Below are 24,000 nucleotides of genomic sequence, written 5' to 3' on the forward strand. Positions count from 1 at the left end.
TATACGTCTTGCTTGAAACCGACAAATTTAATTTAATTGAATAAGTAAATATCAAAAGTAAATTTTATGGTGGAGGTTATACTGGTATTACAAAACATTTATGATGTAGGTTAACTCTAACAAAATACTATTGTTTCCATTGTTCACATTTAATATGTTTAAACACGATGGGGATATTGTCAAATTTTCCTAAAAAGCTTGTTCAAAGAATGCACACAACTAAATCAGATTTACAATTAATTATGTCCAAAATAATTCAATAAATATTGGTGATATGCATAAGAAAGATGAGTGTATTTTTTCTTTTTGTTCTACACTATAATAATTGCAAACACAAGTTTTCACCATTGTGAATGTAATTGTTTTAGCAATAGATAAGTATATTTCATGGCAAACTTAATTATAGCAGGGCAAGACTTTGTAATTGAGGGTGACCAAATCATAATTGTCACTCCACAAGTTGGCAATGTATTCCATATGGAGATGGTTTCTACACAGTTGTCACAATCAGCTGTATCCAATCGAAAGTTGTTCACGAATCATCTGCTCGGTCGTGGTGTAATACAACGTTAATAGGAACACAAAAATAAATGTTGCCTTCGGACGGATTAGTATCCGCATAACTCACATTGACGATAAAGGGCGCAATTTAGTAAGTACAGTGCACTCTGATGCTTCGGAGACCTGTGCATTTGCAGCCGTTGTTTCGCTTACATTTAGCAACCCGTCGTCAGGGTTGTCTGTGACATCATCCACCAAACCTAGGTACCGCCGATCAGAATTATTAATTTGTTGTCTCAGCTGAATATAATTATTATTACTAATATTTTACTCACATCGTCTGTAAAGTCAATGTATTCCTATTGGGCAAATGGCATACTCATTGGTCCCTCTGGATGCCACTCCATACTCTCAATTATTATTGGTATAATTGATTTCTTCAGGGCATCTGCTAAGCTCACTTCACGTCGACAGTTTTCTGACAGTGAATACATGGTTCCACGACCTGTAAAGCAATGTTTCATCTTGTTTAATAATTTAATAGGTTTTATTTCGTTTAAGCACACTGGGGTTGATAGGACGTGCTGATTGAAACATATCACATAAGCCTACCTTAGATTTCCTGATACCTTTAACTATTTCATAATAAGGCATCGTTGAACAAGTCTGCATCGTCACTGACGTAATCCAACAATATAAACCAGGCACACTTGAAACCCGCAATTTAAACTATTCTCTTCTGACATGCCTTACTTAGCTGTTTATATAAAAACAAATATCGCTTTGCTAACACATAACAATTAAATATTCTGTATGAAAGTGTATGAAATGACACACCATCGTTCTTTCATCACATCTACGGTAGCTTACACGAGTTGTGCAAGTCCTGGTTCATATTTAACCTATTCAACAAGTGGTTTGTATTCACGAAGTATATGCACAAACTGTTTTTGTTCACTCAACTGTTTCATCGAGTCAAAGGAGGTACCGTGAGTCGTTGCGAATCGGCGATCTTTTAATTGATCAGCGAATATCTTCATCCCAGTCCGTGCAGTCTCCTGTAAAATGACACGTTATTAGACAAGTAGCCATTACACAATATATTAAATGCATGAGTCGTACTTCATTCCTATGATTGTGGTGAGTATATAGCTATTAAATCAACAATTTAGCTATGGTGCAGTAAGTTTGTACTATACATTGCAAACACGATGATTAGCTGCATACCCGTGTTTATAGTTGTCATTATATTGTTTATACCATACTAGCACTGTTAGTAAGCTACAACACAAATATAGGCAGACTGCAAATCGTTGCATTGTATCATTCAGCCCAGGCAGGACGGATCTAATTCCTCACAATCATGTGACTAATAGTATACGAGAACAAGAATGTGTCTAATTTGTCAGTTTCCTTTGGATAGAGTCTGAACATGTCAGTTATGTACCTTGGCTGTATACTGCGAGAATAACAAATATAAGAAACAGCAGGTAAGTCCAAATTAATCAGAATGTTGTAGTAGTTAAATTTACATTATTTTAGCATTTTTATAAGCTATCACTAAAGAGAATAAGTTTAGTTGTGATACCACATACACATAAGGGCTTTACTAACCGTGTTATACGATTGCACAATTGCGAAATACACATATGCTCACCGTGCATATGATTGTTTCACTAATGCCTCGGTCAATCCTTGGAACTCTTCTATCTTATAACTCGCTAGCGTTTCTATGGTGAGCATGGCATATGGAGGCTTCTCCATTCCGTTTATGATGTGTTCTTTGTACGGTAGCAATTTCTTCAATAAACAGTACTCATAAAATTAGTGACATTAAATATTGAACTCAAATCACGGTAGAACTAAGACTGTTTAATATGATACGTGAATAAAAGTGTGTAGAATATAATGGAAGGCATACCTCTGGGTATTTCTTTGCTATGTCATCGAATAACTGGAAGAATTGGCTTTGGTCATCCTCTGACACGTTCTCATATATTTCCATTATATCATCAAAATGTTTTACAATGTCCTTTTCGGCTTTAGCATAATTTCCTATAATTATATCTGTTAAAAAACGAATTATTTGTTTTTACGAAAACGTAATGAGATACTGAATATTTCGATAAGAACGGCTATGGTATAAATGACTTATGGGAATGTCAAGTCGCATAGCAGGGGGACATTGGTAATATAATTTGCATATTGCATGTCTTCGTTTGTTGGTCACGTCAGCATACTTCGGTTAATGATTTGCATAGTTTCAACGAAAATGATAATACCATGAATATATACAATACACATCACGCTCATAGTATCAGTATTAGACAATAATTTAAAACAATATTGGTATTACTTACTCATTACGAAAAATTTATCGTGGATTAAGAACACATCGAGTACATCGTTTATATATGGTAGAAACAATTTTGTTCTACAGTACACAGCTTCAGAGATTGAGACTTTTGCTATATATTCCAGTATAGCGACTTCACAGTATAGAATTCTAATAAGATATGGCAAGAACTCAACTATGTCATTGGATTTATTCTGTGAGTGAAAATTCGAGATTAAAATTAAAAATATTTAGTCGTGTCAGTCAACCGCTTCTCTGCAAAATCTATCAACTTTGAAAGTGTTTCCCCGTACGCGTGTATTCCAATGTGTGCGTATTGGTCATGCAACCATATTAATGAAGCGTGAATCACATTTGTTCGCGTCATGGCTGTAAAATATCGGTGATATACAGTTTTTGTTTCTGCGACACATCAGATTGGTAGCTGTTGAAATGATTACCATATGATTTTCTAGTAATTTATTATTATTAGCTCCTCCAGCTATTGCACCCCACAATGCCACTGGGATAGAACCGATATCATCCAGGTCGTGTTCCATGGAATAACGTAGAATGGAAAGAAGACGAGTCTTATGTTTTGTTGTCGTATTCGATACCCTATCATATGAGGAAATAATACACCAACCAATAAACCGAGTGTCTAACGTAATGGCTTAAAATGAATATACCAGTATGATTTGCAGCAGTCCGTATTGAGTGTATATAATGACCATTGTTATACTTAATGTACCACTTCATGTTACCACAATTGAGTTGCGGATTCGATGATGAACAGTGTTACTGTTACTGTCCACGTCTGTGGTGAGATGCCGGTGGTGTTCGATATGGACTCCATGCGCCGTATACAACCCAAGTAAAATACATTATCTGTTTACACGAAATTCCAACGCGCCGTGTGTGGCGACTGTCGCTTCAATGCACGTGTTTGTCAAATACACATAAACCAGTGCATGATGAACTGTGCTAGTATGGACGAAAGATTAAATAGATCTCAAAATGCCAATAAACGAACAATTTGGTTGTGATTGTTGGTAGTCACTGATTACCGTTGGGGAACATGTAGAACATACACCACAACCAGTATTTTATACTATATGTTATTCGTACGGACAAATTTACTAAAACACGCTGCTAACCATGACGTCATAACTGAATGCCACACAACAAATTATTCTGATAGTGCCCTTATCTGGTACATTATTTTACACAGTTGTTGAATTTCAAGAAATTAATTAAATGAAAAGTATATCTACCCACGCCACATAACGTGAAATGGCTTTGATCGTTTCTTCTAACACTTGGTGTTTGTTAGTTCCTTCTTTAGTTCTTTCAAAATCATCTTTCTTGATGGGTTCTTCATATGCAATGAGTAAGGCTGACACTTTAGAGTCCAGTCCCTAAAAAAAAACAGTATATTCGTCATGACCAGTAGTCATAGATTTCCCAGAGTGATTACGTTGTTTCTATATTACACAATTTTGATTAGTTCAAATAACATTATTATAATTATAAAAAAGAACATTAAAATGTGCTCCCCTTCCAGCAGTGGTTTGTGGTTTGTCATTGATTACCTCGACCTATATCATTTTATTAAATAATCCATCATCAAGAGAATCATAAAAAAATACATGAAAAGTCAGTTTGATGTGTGCCTAATTACCTTATGAAACTTGATGTTGGTTTCAATTACACAGCATCCATTGACGTAGTGTATTTGATAGTCATGTTTCAGACAGTATTCCAGTAGGTCAGATATACTACCAACAAGTTTATCTATTCTTTCTGACAGGCAACAACACATATTTGGATGATAAGCAAACTCTGAATAGCAGTGCGTGCATGTGTGTGTGCTTGCGACGGAGCGAGCGATTAAGTGCAGAATTGTGCATGTGTGCGTGCGTATGTGTGTATGTACAGTTATGATGACAGTCAAATCAAAGTATAGAATGCGTAACTCACTATGTATCTATGTGTGTCGAAGATAAAACTTGTTATGCGACTAGTTTGTCCCCCCCCCCCGCCATCTGCAAATAAAAGTTCACATTAACTTAGTAAATACATTACAAGTGTGCATAATTAGTGCATATATATGAAAACGAAGCAGTCGGTATTTTTTTTTATTTTCGTACGCATACTGTTAAAAACAATATCGGCAGTAAACACATTCTTCGCCAGCCAAAGTTTGTTTACTCAGCCATCGCCTTACCATCACTGCAACACCTTGGCTGATGCTATTAGCCAGGGTATATTTAAATGCGCCCTTTCTGGCAATACTAGAGATAATTTCTTCCTTACATGGCCCAGTCAAAATTGTCATTCTCGCTGCATCACGAACACAATTGTGCAATAGAAGAATTTATTACCCGTCAGAGATTAAGCTGACATTTACTATCTGTTACTTGAGAGCTAAAATTCCAACTGATTAGATCAATTCATTCTATTAAGCTGTTTCCCCATTTTCAACTTAATATACTAAACTATAAAAATACACAGCTATGAATTACGGCCACCGTGAAATTCACGGTGATATTCATGTGTACAATGTAAGCTGTATGCTCTCAGCATAATTTTAACATGTCACACGTTTGAAAACACGGCAACTGTATTTACGGTATGTCTCTAGGGTAATAACTGATAAGACTTTAGGAGCGAAAACAACGATTTCATTTTTTTACGTCGAATGAACGATAGAATCGACTGTGGTGGCTGCGTCAAATATGCATTGCTACCCGATCAAATGATAGTCTGCATAAATAGTTCGACCAACTGTAGTTTTTGTTTAGTACTAGCAATGACGAAGACAATCCTGGCAAGAGTAGGAACTGTGAAAAGGCGCGTCGGCGTCTTCGCGACCGGCAAAACAACGCTACATTTTGTGTATGACAGTTTATGACCAATTGTCTCATGTTACGCCAATTCCGATGGGGCCTGCTTTACAGGCGTCTCAAATCAGAGCTATGTATTTTACCGCGAGGGTTCATGAGAAGGTATATTTACATCGAGCTCGCGAACCGCGTGATTCGGAAAATGTGTAAACACCCAATGACACAAAAAAGCTCGCCACCACTAGAGGCTGCAGCAAAGAAACATTATGTTTTTGGAACCTATCATCAGACAAAATAAAATAAACCTGTCAAAAAATAATAATCAACAGCACCAAGAGACATAGCACCAGTTACGTTTGCATTATAATTATAGTTCATTTAGTGTTATTACAATAATATATACAAACCAACTCTATGGCATCTTTCAGTGATTCAAATAAATAATTGACATTAGATTCTTTCAAGTCTATCGTGGTCATCCATGCCCTGATGAATTCATCTACTTTATCATTTTTTTCCTGTACAATACAAATGTAGTGATGAAATATATAAATGGCTAAGGAGTGAATATAATTTTAGTAATAGCATATAATATAATTTAATATAACATTGTTCATTGATGTGAGTGTGTTCTGCAATGATGTGTGTCGATAGTGCCGAATATTAAAATAGGGGAATGTGCAAATATTTCGATTTTTGAGCGGTTTTTTGAAATATGCATTTAGTTTAACAGACTATAAAATGTGTTTGGCGTAAGATAGTAAATACATTGGAGTGATATAAATCAAGTCGTCGTACGAATTTTATGGTGATTTTTGCCATTGATACAGGTGGGATATGAGAAACCATATTGTTCTTGCTAAAAAATAATTTTGGAATTCACAAAACATGCACAAGACAACCTGCTGACCACGTAGTACCAAATGTTTGATAATCAGGGGGAACTTCTTAGTGATATAATCAGTAAAATCCTATAATAAAATTATTTGAACGTATAATGCTGTGTTAAATATCACTGAATATGCAAAACACGTGATAAAATGCAAAATTATGTATATCACAACTTACATAAAATCACAGCTATTTGAAAGGATAGTGTACCCAAACGCCATCTACGACCTAGATAAGCGAGAAACAATAAATGGCGAATGAGCAACTCGCTCTCGATAATATTATCACTGAACGTTCTTACCTTGAATTCAACTTCATTTGGAAATAAATTCTCTAGAATTTGTTTCTACTGATCATCACACGTTTTTAAATCCTCAGACTAAACACCGAGCTCCATTGCCGCTAAAACGGTATGAAAGTGATCTTATTTACAGTTAAGTGTCACGTGGTTTAAATAACACCAGTGTTACATAAAACATTGGCAACTTTCGCTTCTGGTTGACTTTATTGTCATATCGCAGGAAATTATCTCATCTGTTTGAATCAGCTGTCATCTCTCAAACTTAACCCTACATGCCATGAGTCGTTCAAGTCACGTGATGTTGCATAAGTAAACACAGATAGTTGTTATAAACCTACCTGTCAACTTGTTTACACTCTGAATGTGTATATCTCCGGTAGTCACAGCATCAGTTCTTCGACCTATTGACCCAAAACTGTTTGCTCAATTGACAATGCAATGTACACGTCCTACAGGTCGTCAGTCGGCGTCACATTACGTGAATGTTTATCAATGCTGTGTTGCATTGCCATGACAACCACGTTCATAAGATCATAGTATACAGCAATCTCAATCTGCCTATTACTGTACGATGATTCGAACGTATTTCTTGTTGATATAATATACACAATTTGTTTATCTTACCATTTTAATTTACTCACTAATAAAGGTTAAGTCTCGGCATATAAAGGAGGCGTCGTCAAAATGCCAAATGCATGCATCACCACGCTCCTCCAATATCAGACAAGAGGAGAGGGGATCACTAGCAATAATTCTATTCGGTTCCTAGTCGACGATTTTCTGTAAGCTATTTCTCTCTCAACGATCGCCACGTTTGGTATAATTTGCTACCCTTTTTTATCTCAATCGAAAATTATTCAAGCAATGTAGAAATAAGCCAAGTCACTGGTTATGTATTTATTTATTTATTGAGCATATGAATTATCTGAGTAGTACCCCTTTACAATATCTAAATCGATTGTTCGACGCTTTGATTGCCCATTCCGTGTATACATATTTATAGTGTGTGGTCAAGAAAAGTACTCTTTATATTATTATGTTTACCATATAGATTGCGTATGATTCACCCACCATGTACAGGTAGATGTGACGTCATGCTAGGGTAAAGCGTTGGAATTATTGTTGCCATGGACATTTACTGACGACAGAAAACGTTGTTCTAACTTTCATCGCTATATATTCAAGTATGTGAAATTGCAGTCACAACAATTAAAACTCAATAGTTATTATTCTAACACCATGTGAATTGGCAGAATAGATTCGAAAACATGTATGACAGCTGTACAAAAAGCTAAAATTAAATCATGTGAAGCTGAATAAAATGATCCATCTTAGCCAGATACTTATGTACTGTAACTGAGATATCTAATTTATAATAAGCAGGACGTTTATTTTTTGTGTACAATAAAATATAGTGCTCAGTGAAATACTCGTATAAAATCTTCACTTCTTTAGCAGTACATATAATAAAACAACCTCAATAAATAAAATGATTCATACATTTATTAGAAAACTATGTCACAAAAGGTTGGTGGCAAGTTACCATAAATGTCACTGGAGGTATCGCGTACCAGCAGGAGGTATCGGGTACCAGCAGGGTACGTACCGTGAATTTCGCTGGAGGTGGCGTATGACAGCACGGTACTATACACATTGCTGGAGGTGGCGAGTGCTAGCAGGGTACCGTAATTGTCTGTAGAGGTGACGAGTTTCAGCAATGTAACGTTGAGGTCGCTGGAGGTGGAGAGTGCTAGCAAGGTACCATATCATGTCACAATCAACGTAATATTGGAGGCAGTTTAAATATAAATTATATTATGTTCATTCTAAATATATTTAATATATTATAATATATATTGTTTTATATACATCCAACTTCTATACTATCCCATGAATCTAGACAACATGTGTATATGTTACCAGTTTACATCGCTATTTTTGCTGAAAAAAGTTTCAGTATGAAAATAGAGGTGACAGATATTTGTGTTGTTGGCAAAATTTTCAATTCTCGAATTTTGATGGAGATTTTTTGTAATTTTTAGTAGAAATTGATATTTTCAACTTCTTGTTGTTTAAAACAGAAAGTCCGTTTTCTTTGATACTTGGTATATATGTACCTTGAGTAGACCCCTTTCTGATATGTTCATTTTTATCATATCTTCAATTCTCAAAATTTTAATAAAACGTGACATTTAGCAAGTACTTTATACTATGTACCTTGGATGGACCTCTCTCGGATTTGTTCATTTTGTGATTATATCTTCAAATCTGTAATGGTGATTAACATTTCTGTAATGTTTAGTAAAAAGTGATATTTTCCATTTCTGACTTATTTTTCATTATATTTTCCCGATTGGTTTCCACCATCATGTCAGATGTAGCCGTGCGTGCCTATTGGGAAATCTCTGGATTCAGTTCTCTACTGTCTGAGCACTGTAATCTCTCAGCAGACTGTGACACATCTTTTTCAAACATAAAGTATAAACTGCACAACAGCAATCGTCAGGAAAACCGAGGTTGGCAATGGGTTCTGAGGGTCTCTAAAACTGTATGTCCACCGCTGTTGGGGTGTACATTTGTATTATTATACCGAATAAATCTAAAAACAAAAATTGTGGCACTCATTCATGGTAAACATCCTGCGCCATCCTGTGCGCAGCTATACACTACATTGCGTTCCAGTTCGCATTACATGTAGAACACTGAAACGAGCTGCACGCAGAGCTGCACAATGCTTGAGTATAGTAATGTCAACACCATTCTCTTTCAACAAATATACTGTAAATAATATGTCAATATACTGTCAAAACACACACAAAACGTAACAATATCAAACAAAACGATGCCGTCACACAGCAAAGCCCACGACTTTCAGATTATTCAGGTTGACGAACTACACAATCGCAGATCGAATGTCTCAAAGCGCGTAGTTAAGCGCCCTGGCGAACGTACGACAAGCTTGAATAAAAATCACGTGAAATTGCTACAAAATCCTAGTTTTTCTCTCCAATAAGATAGACATATAGTTAACGTAAACCTGGCAAACCAATCAGTTCACGAACATTGCCGCGTATCGTGCTCCCCTGACAAGTTATCAGCGTAAATTAGGTAAGTAAATTGAAGAGGAAGGTACCCGGATGGAGGTTAACTTACAATTATGGCAAGAGGTTAACATACAAAAATGTTAACCTCTAATACGATAATCTGATTGGCTGTCATGGTCATGAGGTATAATAGAGAAGGACATTAACCCTAGCTTGCACTAATATTCTCACCTGACACAAAATATTTTGCTAAAATGGATCATAATTTTCATAACAAATACACTAATACTAATTAGATTTACTTTTTCTAGAAGCTATATTTATATTTAAGTGCAGTTTTAATGTGGTAATATTTCAACAAAATAGAACACATTTCTGTGTCTCACTGGTCATTCACTTCCAACCATCTCATGATTTCTAATGTTTAACTCCTAACTTGTGTTATAACTTTAAGTCCTCATTAATGTCAAATGCCCCATTTAAACACTGAGATCAAATTGAAAAGTATAAACTAGTCGATTTTTAGCAATATACTAACTCGGTGTAGTGTTAGCATTTGTATCATAACTAATTAATGAACTGACAACCTTTAACCTTTGCAATATTGTCTCATTATATTTTCACGACTGGTTGCCAACATCGTGGCAGATGTTGCCGTGCGTGTTTATTGAGAAATCTCCGGATTTATTTCTGAGCACTGGTATATCCCACCAGACTATAACGAACATTTTTCAAACATAAGGCGTAGACTGTGTGACTAGTAAAAAAAACTGAATATTTGGATCCATATAGGATCCAACAGTATGACGTCGGTACAGTCAGCATGTAAACAGTTTTTTTCACCTGCATTTATACTATTTCTGCTCAGTGTAGCCTTAACTCATGCAAAGACGGCGATATTGAAAAAAGGACGAGAGACACCATTAAATGTTATTGCAACTTCAAATGATTTAAATCTAATTTATATAGTGTTCTAATATGCAGTAGGAAACAGTCGCCATATTTATTTTGATTGACGAGCTTTTTGATGTTGGTAATGTCAATATATATTAATATATTAATGCCGAAAGAAAAACATGAACAGGCAACTCGAGTTTGCATGTTCTTTCCATGCCATTTTTTATTGACAAAGCAAAAAAAGATACCTCTCACCTAGCTAGTTCTAATATTGTCACCTGACGCAATACTGATACTAACTAGGTTTACTACTTTCGAGAAGCTACATTGCAGTTCTAATGTGATATTATTTACCGACTACAAAATAGAACACATTTATGTGTCATGCATTTCCAGCCACCCATATGCTAATGTTTGACCCCTAATTTTTTACATTCCTCATTAATGTCAAATTCCTCTTTGAAACACTGAGATCAAATTAAAAATATAGACCAGTCACCTTGTAGCATAATAGTAACTCGGTGTATTGTTATGATTCCCAAGTACTGAAAACAAATATACTGATCGCACACATTTATCCTTTGTAAAATTGTCTCATTATAATCTAACGACTGGTTACCACCACTTTGTCAGATGTTCCTATGCGTGCTTATTGAGAAATCGCCTGATTTAGTTATTTGAGCACTGTTATCTCCCACCAGCCTGTGACAAACTTTTTTCAAATATAAAATTGCGTAACTGTGATCGTCAGCAACACTGTGGTTTTGGTATCGTGGAGGATCCAGCAATACGGCGCCAGTATATTCAGCATGGGAAAAGTTGTCTTACGGGCACTTACATTGTTCCTGTTCAGTGAACTTCTAACTCGTGCACAGACGTCGGGATTGGAAAGAGAACGAGGGGCGCCATTGAGTGACACTCATGCCAATGTAAGTCTTATTTAATCTATTTCAGTCATCTGATGCGCACTGACACCACATCTATGATGATGAAAGTGTTTTGTGATTTTATAGAACACCTGAACAAACAGAACACGTGATACTGGTCAAAACGTCTTAGCATTCGTATGGTATTTTAAATAATTCAATCAATATTAGTCACTAAAATAAATGATTATCAGTGCTTCCTCCCCGTGACAAATCCATAACTATTGACAGAGCGTGAAGTGTTTGGATAATCTTTTGCCAAATATACACGTTTTTGTTTAACAACTGAACAACTGGGAAAAATCAAGACTATACATACCATGCATACCTAAACGAATGATAACTAATGCACAGGCATACACTTGTTTCGGTAAAATTAGTGTGTGATTTATTTATTAAAATAAATGCATAAACAGGACGAGTTGCTGTTATCAAAGAACACATCGAAAATTCAGATCCAAACTTTTGTTTCCATCTAAACACTATTTTGCTATTTTCCCTCAGCCAGCCACACTGTCAGATATTTGATTTTTGATCGGCGGAGATTAGATAGGCATTTACTATATAGCCAAGTATCCAGCAATGCAATTATCAAATTACATATAGGCATACTCAGTACCTTATGTGGCGGGCATGACGTTAATCATGAACATTTGTTTCGCAACTTAAAAATCAATCAACAACTTATCTGTCGACTCCTTGGAATGTTTTCCACTGTTTGAAAATTGTTCTGTTTTTTTTAAAAATAGTTCCGCTACTTGAAAATGTGTTCACGGCTTGAAATAATCGGCCTGCGACTGCAGGTCAGCGTCTATTCTGCACTGAATACGTTTCGTCAAGTGTCTTACAGTTTTGTGACATCTTATATTAAGAATTGTTTTACGAACTCGATTAGCTCTAATAGTCAAACTTCTTGCAGTTTTCAGAATCACAATGGAGCTAGAATGAAAAATAATGGAGTTACCCCAGCGTTAGTAGGCTTGTATGTCCTTTGTTTGTTTGCTTTTTCGTGTTTTTTCAATAAAATAATCGGTAATAAATAAGAAAAATATGTTTCGTGTTATTTGGTTTTAGCGCTAACTCGGCTTTTGTCATTTATACACTCACATGATATTTTATTTTAATGAAAAATATTAAACAACAAATAGTATATTAAATTAAATTTCATGGTTTATCAGACATATATGCAGAATAATACCGTAACAATAATTACCTAATGCATTAACCGAAGATAAAAGACATACATTTAGAAATGTTTGACGCCAAGCAGGATGATACAAGTTACCCTGCCACACAAGGTCCATTGATCTCTGCCAAAGACAGGTGTTGCGAAATTCTGAAGAAAAGTATTTTGACCACAACCGACTGTGAAAAATAAAATCGTTTTGAACTTATTAGTTTCCGCTTAAAGTTTTACAATAGAGGAAACGGTAAACAGTAGACTGACGACGATTGTGCATTAATGTCAGTAATTAGTTATGGTTCACTTTTAAAACTACGTAACGGCATGGTATAAATGAATATATATGTTTACTAAACGATTCCTACACGTACAATGGCACACATTTAAATTGGCAGCAATGAATTGACATAGACACGGAGCTTTTTAAATGAACTTAACTTAACGTTGAGAAGAAATTCCTATGCATATTCCTAATAATATAAACGTGTTTGTAACAACATGCGTACTGTAAACTACTTTATTCTAGTTAGATTTTTGCTGAAAGGAGTAAAATATGAAATATAGGATAAACTATAATCACAGGATTTTATTTTCACTGATTCACCATTTCAGCGAAAATAGTGAAAATAAACTCCAGGAGAAAATAATGTACTTTACAGTATCTATTTCTGTTTTTAATTAATGCGTTTTTTGTTAGGAGTTTAAAGTGGTATAAATATCGATATTATTTTCCTGTTACAAGTTACTGTATAACTATCACCGCAATGAATGGCGGAAGTACATGTGTTCATGTGGTTTTGAACATCAGTAACTTTAAACCGGGTTTGTTTCTACCATAAGATAACATGGTTCTATCTAGTGCTCAAGTATCAAGCGTGTTTGTAGAAATTTTGATAATCCATATTCTGTGTACGCTTTCGATATCAAAATTATATTGAGTATTACAAAAAGTAATGCATCGAAATAATTGAATGTGCTTTTTTACAAAAGCGTCAGAATTACCATAGAACGAGTATATTACAATATATTGCAGTATATGAGCAGGGGTATATTGGTTGTTGGAGCAAGGCTAGCTAAGTATTCAGATTACGGATAGAACACAAACAAACGTAAAATATAACACTGATGGATGAAACAATACAAATTTAATTCAATTTATATTGTTACAGGGAAGACGTTTGGACAGTTTTTTCAGTGGATACTTCCAGAGTAAGTTCAACCTGCGCATACATGTTAATTTGATTGTGATGTATTCATCGTTTGAATGTTTATGCACTATTTTTTCTAAAAATTAAATTTCTTTTAACGGGACTATATTATAATAATCAACCTGCTCTCATCTAGTCATGCATTACAATCACAAGCACATCATTGTGTAATAATTTATTGCCTGTTAAAAAGCAATACTATTCTAGATCAATGTAAATGTGATCCGTAATACTATTTGCATTACACGGGCTACGAATGTAATGTATGGATAGCTAGAATATCTATTGGAATTCATTTCTTAGTGTTAATTTCATAAATGATGATTTGATTGGGTGACAAACTAGGGAAAACATTTGTTGTCAGTGTGACTTCTACCGCACTGCATCTATTAAACTGAGTATTTATCACATATTTTCAGGAGATGACCGTGATCTCGCTGCAATATGCAACAATGGTAAGTATAACTTTGCCGCTATTATTGTTTACTTTTTGTTTGCTACTTCATATAAAATTAGAGAAAGTTCAGCTACAATTTAATTTCATTTTTAGTATTCCAACATACAATGCGAAAATTTACTCCATTTACATATAAATAAACTATTTTTCAAAAGTCAGTAATATATTCACTTTCCCGATTTGTTTTAGATAACAAAGTAATGACCACAGTGACGTGATCTGCATTGATACAATGTTATATATAAATATACAAATTATTGAAAATTGCAGTTCAAAATAATACTATTTTTCAAATTTAACGCATTTAAGAATGTGAAGGTTGAATTGTGTGTGTTTGTGATTTTATGCAATTGAAAATGACAGTTACAATATAATATTTATGTATGTCATTCAAAGCTTGTATGTTAAAATGTATGAAGATGTATTGGCATTTTCCATACGAATCATTACTTTATAAGTAACAAGTACCTATCCGAAAACGATTAAGAATACGTAAAATTAATATTTAACACATATTTACACTAGTTGGTCAAATCTCGTTAAAATGTTGTGAGTGAAATAATAATGTTATACATAATTAAGTATTTGGAACAAAAAATCTAACAATAATAGATTTGAAAATAGAACGTCATTGGACGCAATAAAATCACGCGTAAAACGCACTGCGAGAACTAGACACTAGCAGCGTAAACTTGTTGATGATTGCACAGTTTTAGGATTAGTTTATTAATACAATGTATTCAAGTTTCATTTATCATTATTCAGTAAAGAAATAATTAAAATTGATTATACGTGGCGACTGATGATGATTTTCAAATGTTGAACAAACTCCAGACACACTTTGCGCGATATACATATTGAGAGGTGTTAACAAGACACTGACCTACAGTGTCAATGCGTTCATGTCATGTTCAAGTATTGTTATGGGTAATAAAATTGTCGCCAAAGGTGATCAAAGTGACAACAGACATTCAGTTTAGATAGATGTAAACAAATTATGTCTGTCAGGCAAGCACACGATACATGCATAGATCATCGAGCGGAGATCAAAATATTTGTTCTCGCTTTTAACTTTAATTTGTTCAATGGGGGACTACTAAAATATTTTTATATTTTGTTAGTATAGTATTAATCGTCACATCAAGCATATTCGTTAAGTTGATTAATGGACAAAATGAGTACAATTTTTGAAGAATTGCTTGTTAATTCTAAATTTCTTCTTTAAAACTTGAGCGTCATTTACTACATTTTAATTTAGGGGACGTTTGCAGTTTTGAGGCAGAAATAGGCGGACAAACAAGACAATTTGTAGGATCGTGCAGGCAACGATGTAATCCTGATGAAAATCATTCTGAATTCCAAATGAATCTAATTGGAAGCAAAAGTAAAATGTGTGATGTTGTAAAAGGCTGTAACTGCAAATGTTGTGCCAGTGCAGCGAGTAAGTATCATATATATTAAAATATTTGTACACTACATTATATCAGTACATATGGTGCCGTCTTGATCTGTTCTGAATGGATGACAGACTAATTTAATTAGTATTTATTATAACTCATAGGACTGACCCACAAGATGAAATCTGAAGTACACAGTACGAAAATTGATAAAACGTTTAGGACAGCATACAACAAAATTGTGCATATTTATGAAAAAACACTTTTGATATACATATATTAAATCATATATTAAACATCAGGAGTGTACCGTTAAGGAACGGGTGCGTTTAAGACGCATTATCGTGGCTTACGTACATGTGATAGTGTGATCTGAGTTTGGTTTATTAGTGCATCTATTATTATATTTTTGGTACTTGCAATATGGAATAGACCGTTAATAATTAATTTTTAATTAAAGAAGTAATTTTTCACCAATTCCTTCTATCGGTTTCTTAGTTTTAATTTTTTTATTCACTTTTATAGTTATACTTGTACAATTATGCTAACTTGAAGAATTTATTTTGCAGCTAAGAACACTCTCGAAATGCTTGGATACAAATGCGTCGCTAGCAAGGGTAAGTGAAAAATATTGGTTGGTTTGGAACAGTGGGTGAACAGTAATTCAAACACGATCTACGGATTCTAATTATTGTCTGGAGGAAGAATCAGGAGAGCGTAAGCATAATCACCAAGCGAAGTATTTCCAAGCTGATTACTTGCATAGATCCACATAAAGGAGTAATATAAAATCTAAATAATCAATTCTATTTTTTATTGTTTGTTTCAATTTTATTTCGGATGACGTTTGATGAAATGATGTGATGCGAGCAGACACGGATGATTGTTTTTGTAAGTATGGTGGTACATGTAAAGAAACCTGTTTGGACAATGAAAAATGGCAAGACAAACCGGAACTATGTTCTGTCAATTGCAAGTGTTGTGTACCAGGTACGTATGTATGTTTTTACTACACAGCACAGCACAGAAGAACACTGCAAAACTCTCAGAACGCAACAATACGCACTACATCACGCTGCAACAGTACGCCACTTTGTAAGATAATTATGGAGATGATTATCATTCTAACATATTCACGTGTGAAATACGCCAAAACATAATTATTGTATTGCATAGTTAATGAACATCACCTAACAGTGTTACAATTCAAAAACACCGTAATACTCCTATTTGCAGCATATTGTGTGAATGATTATTTCGAAACTTTACAAATTGAAATTCAACATTTGTCATCCTTGGATAATATTATTTTACTGAAAGATTTTAATGTTCGAATTGAATATTTAAAAGAATTTATTGAATACAATGGTGTATTTAGTGTTCTGTACCAGTGAACTACCTCCCAGACATTAGTGAAACAACAATCATAACCAAAGATGCTAATAGTGTTGGTATATGTCTTGTTTTTTCGACCAATGCAATCACAATAATCTTTCATACTTAAACGACAGGATACATTGATTCACCTGTTAACATAATAATTTATTCAGTACTTATTCAGTCTCTCACACCACTGTTCAGTAGTATTTGCTATTAATGTTCGCTAAATATGTTGAGTGTTTACCGTACAGTACTAAGTCTTATCCTAGAGATATTTCAATGAAGATACGGATATTCAATGCAATTTTATATGTGATTTATATGTGTGTGCCAGGCTACATTTTTCGAAGCTGACTGTGACCGTTGTCTCTACAAGTGCAAAAGATGACATTCTGACGACGATAGTTTTTCCAAACTTTCAGTGAATATGAGGGTTTGTGATATGGGTTTGCATTTCTTTGTTTCTCTAGCTTTTTGTTTTCTTTCTATTTTGAGTTCTGAATATAAGATGATTCAGAAGTTAAGCTCACATGAACCCGGATAGCTGGCCAGTGAGATTGCATAGATTGGTGTAAGATGTTTATTCGTGTATATGTTATTGGCAGTGATTTCAGGTCGTACTGCACTTTCAATTGATATGTATGGCGAATTCTTCACTTTTCATTGTATAACGTAGCAGAATACAATTATATTGTTAGATTATCAATGTATTAAATCACCACTTGTGGGAAATTGTTTTATATTTAACACTGACAATCATTTTTCTTATTATTATGTTTTACATGTGTATTATATTGAACACAGTGAAACCACCACCACATCCAAGTAAGAAATAATTTCGTTCAAATTTTAATGATTTACGTGAACATGAACTGGGCGCAATATATAACTTTTCGCTAAATTTCTGCAATTTTGCAAGTAATTATGTTCATTTTTTTCATCAACTCTGTCGACTAATAATACATTTTCTTTTGATCTATGCCTCATTATTATAGTGCTTCCGGGTAAGTTAGTTCAATCAGTTACACACTTTCATGGAATGAATGAATGATAAGATCTACAAAATAGAAAAAACAAGAAATCTAATCTGAGTTTTTAATATACCATTATTGAACTAGTTTTCCAGGTTTAGATAACGTATTCCATTACGAAATTATTGACTGTTTATCTAAAATTTGTAATATTGTACGAACAGTTATTCCGATTTTAATATACATGTGATATTAATTGAATGGCTAATGTTGGTGCATACATTTCTTAACTCATGAATAATATTTAAACACAATTTAGTTGACGTTTTGTGAGCGTAATAATAAAAACATGTATCAGATAACACATTTGTTGAATACAAACTCTTGTGTTGCCTGGGATAAAATGGTCTACTCGAACACGCACGTTCTACGAATGATAGTGTTATGTTGTGTATGTCTGGTGTTTGAGTGTTGTTTATGATTTTATGCTCCCAAACTTTTAGCATTACTTATATGTTTGGCATCGAATTCAGACTAATTGATCTTTTTTTCCCTAATCGTTCACAGGTGATAAAGGAGATCCTCATTACACAACTTTCGACTTGTTTAGTTATACTCATACTGGTCACAACTGCACCTACATACTATTCAAAGAATGCGTAAAGTATCCGTCGTTCATAGTAGCTACAAAATATTCGAGCTTTGTCGATAAAAAAGGCAAGATTCGTAGTCAGGTTTCAGATGTACTGATTAAGAGCAAGACCCACTTGATCCAGCTAGCACAACGACATGACGTTTACGTAAGTACATTATACAATTTAGAATAAAGTCTGTTCAGAGTAATCATTATTATATCCGTCATCAACATTTTCAATCAATGTATTATGGACTGGACAGTTTTACAAATATTTTTTTTAACGATGGGATTTGGATATAAAATTAATTATTATAGGTTACACATATAATTAAATATTGAACTTACTTATCACGTTATATTACAGGTGAACGGCAAACACGTTTCGAATTCACTTCCCTGGACAGATGGTGACCAAATCAACATTAAGCAAAAGGATAGCAGACACATAAAAGTTGAGGTCGCTAATAAATTCAGTTTATCTTGGAATGGATTTGGTAACCTGGTTACAGAGATTGATCCTTCATTATATGGCAAAGTATGCGGATTGTTAGGAGACGCTGATGGCAACCCTGAAAATGACCTGCAACTTCAAATGCCTGATGGGACTTTGCGCCTGATTGATGATGGTGAAAAAAGTGGAGATAGTTGGATGATACCAGGAAGGTAAGACGGAAGTTTGATAAGACACAATGTCATTCGATTATTCACCGGATTATCATAGCTATTTCATACAGCTTGTATCTAGATAATTTGAAGGTGTGTTTATCTTCATAAATAAATATATAGTTGTGTGAATTTTAAACGTAATGCGCAGAATATATCACTTGATCGATCAACTAGAATTCGCTACCAGTGAACACAAGAGTATCATTGAATACAATAACCACATATATTCCACATTATTATCATCACAAAATGCACATACACATATTCCCTTTCAAATTGTGCTATTATTTTCATTGGATCACATTATATTGGAACCCAATTCATACGTGTTTTGTAGTAATAGATTACAATCAGAAATGTTGATTGGAATGATTTAAGATAAAAAGCAAAAACTTATAAGATACTGGATGCAGCTACTTTGAAAAATGATCATTGTATTATATTACATTGTATTATATTATATTATATTATATTATATTATATTATATTATATTATATTATATTATATTATATTATATTATATTATATTATATTATATTATATTATATTTTATCATGTACATTTCTATTTTTTGGTAATTATTGTATTTATTATTTATGTTTCATAGTTGCAATGAGAATGTCACGGCCGAAGAAATCCAATTCATGCAGAAGTAATATACGTCTTGCTTGAAACCGACAAATTTAAGTAGCGAGTATTCTGTGAAGCAATTGAATGAGGAAATATCGAAAGTACATTTTATGGTGGAGGTTATACTGGTAATACAAAACATCTATGGTGTAGGTTAACTAAAACAGATTTACAATTAATTATTCATGTCGAAAATAATTATATTGTTCAATAAATATTGGTGATATGCATCAGAAAGATGATTGATTTTGTTCTACACTACAATAATTGCCCACACAAGTTTTCACCATTCACTTTTTGCGTGTAATTGTTTTAGCAATAGATAAGTATACTACATTGGCTCACAAATGACAGCAGATATTTAATTCATTTTGGCAAAACTATTACTTTGCGGCAAAGATCATATATTGAACCGAAAAACTAGTAATTTCACAGACTCCAACATAAGACCAAAAAACTCCACAATTCAATAGAAATATTCCACAATTTGACGACAAAATGCTGTTATTTCATGGCAAACTTAATTATAGCAGGGCAAAATTCTGTAATTGAGGATGACCAAACCATAATTGTCACTCCAAAAGTTGGCAATGTACTCCATAATCCCTTTTCACGACTACCGCCATTGTTCCATACTGCGTAAGTTGGATCGAGTCGTTATGCAAATACACATAACACATATGTAATGTGCTAAATATCATTGTCATGCTTATTTTTACTAAGTTTGCATTTCTTAATCTGCATCCTTGGTAACAAATCATACTATATTTCATAAATCTATCTCCAACCAATTAAATTTCGATACTCATGCTACTTAACCACTAGATGAAGCATCGACTCATCAGTTATATCACACTTGCTTCATTGCATACTGTTGAATGATCTCTATTGCAATGTAATATGTTCGTATGTTCACACTGGAAAAGTTGACCATAAAAGTTCCGATGTCAGTTCAATCGTCGTGTAATTTCCTGTTGCAAACTTCCACGAAGAAGTGTTTGAAACGATGGGGTTGTAAAGAGGTAATTCACTGCGATTTTTGTCGTGTGGCAGGCTTGTTGCATTGTAGCGTACGATGAAAGTCTCGACGGTCCCTCTGCAATTCGGGCGAACATCGGCGCTAATTGAGATAGTTTCTACACAGTTGTCACAATCAGCTGTATCGAATCGAAAGTTGATCACGAATCTACTGCTCGGTTGTGGTGTAATACAACGTTAACAGGAACACAGAAATAAATGTTGCCTTCGGATGGGTTGGTATCCGCATAATTCACATTGACGATAGAGGGCGCAATTTAGTAAGTACAGTGCACTCTGATGCTTCGGAGTCCTGTGCATTTGCAGCCGTTGTTTCACTTACATTTAGCAACCCATCATTAGGGTCGTCTGTGACATCATCCACCAAACATAGGTACCGCCGCTCCGTATTATTAATTTGTTGTCTCAGCTGAATAAAATTATTATTACTAATGTTTTACTCACATCGTCTGTAAAGTAAATGTATTCCTATTGACCAAATGGCATACTCATTGGTTCCTCTGAAGGCCACTCCATACTCTCAAATATTATTGGTATAATTGGTTTCTTCAGTGCATCTGCTAAGCTCACTTCACGTCGACAGTTTGCTGTAGACAACGCAATGAGGTGACCCCCCCCCCCCCGTTGACATGTTGGCACCCCCAGCAATTTGACGAGTAGACGATGAAATGAGGTCAGTCACACCTTGGACATAAAATAGAAAACTTGAAATGGATGAATGTCCCAAAATATTCTGGTAAAGGTACAATTCCCTTGTTGAGGCTATCATGGATGAACTACTCTGGTCCTCATGTTTTGTGATTTTTTTTCCTGCACCAGAGGATGAGTCAAGTTGAACATTTCATGAGAATTATTTCCAAATCCCATATTACTCCGGGGTGGGATGGGGGATTGGTAACTGATTGGCTGATTTCCTGATGGTCGGTGACGGACTGTATATCAGATACATGAACAACGGCCATGTACAACATTACATGTATTAAAATGGGACGTCCTGCTAGCCTGTTCGCTTCGAAAATTGGAATTGAGATTTCTCTGCAAGTTTCGTAAAATGGTGGTTGGAACTTTCTAGAAATGAAATTGAGTCTGAACCTCACTGTTCGCGGCATATTACACAGCATAACTTGGTGATTTTGTTGAGAAGACGGGTAAATTACTTACCGTTGCTGATACTGCTTTCGGAGGCAGCCATGTTGTTTACGCCCTCAACACCAAAATATGTTCAAAGCTTGAGTTCTCGATGTCAAAACTAGCGGATTTCATTCCTGCAGCTAAGCTTTTCCTGACCAAGCTATGCTGCACGGTGTCAAAGCTGTGATTTTCATTAAAAGGCTACACTTTCATTGGTACCCCTGAACTTGTTTTTCTCTTCTAATGTCTTTGGTCAGATAGACTACCACCAACTTTATCTTGCAATCTATTTTTTCTGAGAGGCAACAGCACATATTTGGCTGATAAGCAAACTCCGCATAGCACTGAGTGCATGTATGGAAAGCCACAGCTATCTTAAGTCGTAAAATATTATGTTGTGTAGTGCATTTACAATGTTATGTGGTGCATTTACCATGTTGTGTAGTGCATTTACCATATTATGTGGTGCATTTACCATGTTGTGTAGTGCATTTACCATGTTGTGTAGTGCATTTACATTGTTGTGTAGTGCATTTACCATGTTATGTAGTGCATTTACATTGTTGTGTAGTGCATTTACCATGTTGTGTAGTGCATTTACCATGTTATGTAGTGCATTTGCAATGTTATGTAGTGCATTTACCATGTTGTGTAGTGCATTTACCATGCTATGTAGTGCATTTACATTGTTGTGTAGTGCATTTACCATGTTGTGTAGTGCAATTACCATGTTATGTAGTGCATTTTGCCATGTTATGTAGTGCATTGACCATGTTATGTAGTGCATTTACATTGTTGTGTAGTGCATTTACCATGTTGTGTAGTGCATTTACCATGTTATGTAGTGCATTTTGCCATGTTATGTAGTGCATTGACCATGTTATGTAGTGCATTTACATTGTTGTGTAGTGCATTTATTGTTGTGTAGTGCATTTACATTGTCGTGTAGTGCATTTACCATGTTATGTAGTGCATTTACCATGTTGTGTAGTGCATTTGCAATGTTATGTAGCGCATTTACCATGATATGTAGTGCATTTACCATGTTATGTAGTGCATTTACATTGTTGTGTAGTGCATTTACCATGTTATGTGGTGCATTCACCATGTTGTGTAGTGCATTTACCATATTATGTGGTGCATTTACCATGTTGTGTAGTGCATTTACCATGTTGTGTAGTGCATTTACCATGTTGTGTAGTGCATTTACATTGTTGTGTAGTGCATTTACCATGTTATGTAGTGCATTCGCAATGTTATGTAGTGCATTTGCCATGTTGTGTAGTGCATTTACCATGTTATGTAGTGCATTTACATTGTTGTGTAGTGCATTTACCATGTTGTGTAGTGCATTTACCATGTTATGTAGTGCATTTACCATGTTATATGTTATGTAGTGCATTTACTTTATGTAGTGCATTTACTATGTTGTGTAGTGCATTTACATTGTTATGTAGTGCATTTACTTTGTTATGTAGTGCATTTACCATGTTGTGTAGTGCATCTACCATGTTATATGTTATGTAGTACATTTACTTTATGTAGTGCATTTACTATGTTG

The 24,000-nt window shown here is 34.5% G+C and overlaps 1 protein-coding gene and 1 long non-coding RNA gene across 2 annotated transcripts; both read left to right on the forward strand.

The window, feature by feature from the left end:
- The first annotated feature begins 11,559 nt into the window (after positions 1-11,559).
- Positions 11,560-18,417, forward strand: LOC144357719 (uncharacterized). The gene is made up of 8 exons (XM_078011774.2): positions 11,560-11,744; positions 14,094-14,133; positions 14,552-14,587; positions 15,848-16,030; positions 16,556-16,603; positions 16,860-16,976; positions 18,171-18,191; positions 18,362-18,417. Exons 1-8 carry the CDS (start codon positions 11,625-11,627, stop codon positions 18,415-18,417), a joined length of 621 nt encoding a protein of 206 aa, XP_077867900.2. The 5' UTR covers positions 11,560-11,624.
- A 474-nt stretch (positions 18,418-18,891) lies between these two features.
- Positions 18,892-20,507, forward strand: LOC146729185 (uncharacterized). Its single transcript, XR_014928172.1, has 3 exons — positions 18,892-19,137; positions 19,339-19,637; positions 20,248-20,507. It is a non-coding gene; the product is annotated as an uncharacterized LOC146729185 (long non-coding RNA).
- The last annotated feature ends 3,493 nt before the right edge of the window (positions 20,508-24,000 follow it).

The sequence above is a fragment of the Saccoglossus kowalevskii genome, chromosome 22, assembly GCF_978046115.1.
Source record: "Saccoglossus kowalevskii chromosome 22, keSacKowa6.1, whole genome shotgun sequence".
Classification (NCBI taxonomy): Eukaryota; Metazoa; Hemichordata; class Enteropneusta; family Harrimaniidae; genus Saccoglossus; species Saccoglossus kowalevskii.

What these genes read in the sequence shown, in the direction of transcription:
- LOC144357719 (XM_078011774.2), top strand. Translation starts at nt 11,625, where the DNA reads ATGGGAAAAGTTGTCTTACGGGCACTTACATTGTTCCTGTTCAGTGAA. An exon ending in TGAGTGACACTCATGCCAAT is followed by an intron (nt 11,745 to 14,093) that starts GTAAGTCTTATT and finishes ATATTGTTACAG; the next exon opens with GGAAGACGTTTGGACAGTTT. An exon ending in ATGTTGTGCCAGTGCAGCGA is followed by an intron (nt 16,031 to 16,555) that starts GTAAGTATCATA and finishes TTTATTTTGCAG; the next exon opens with CTAAGAACACTCTCGAAATG.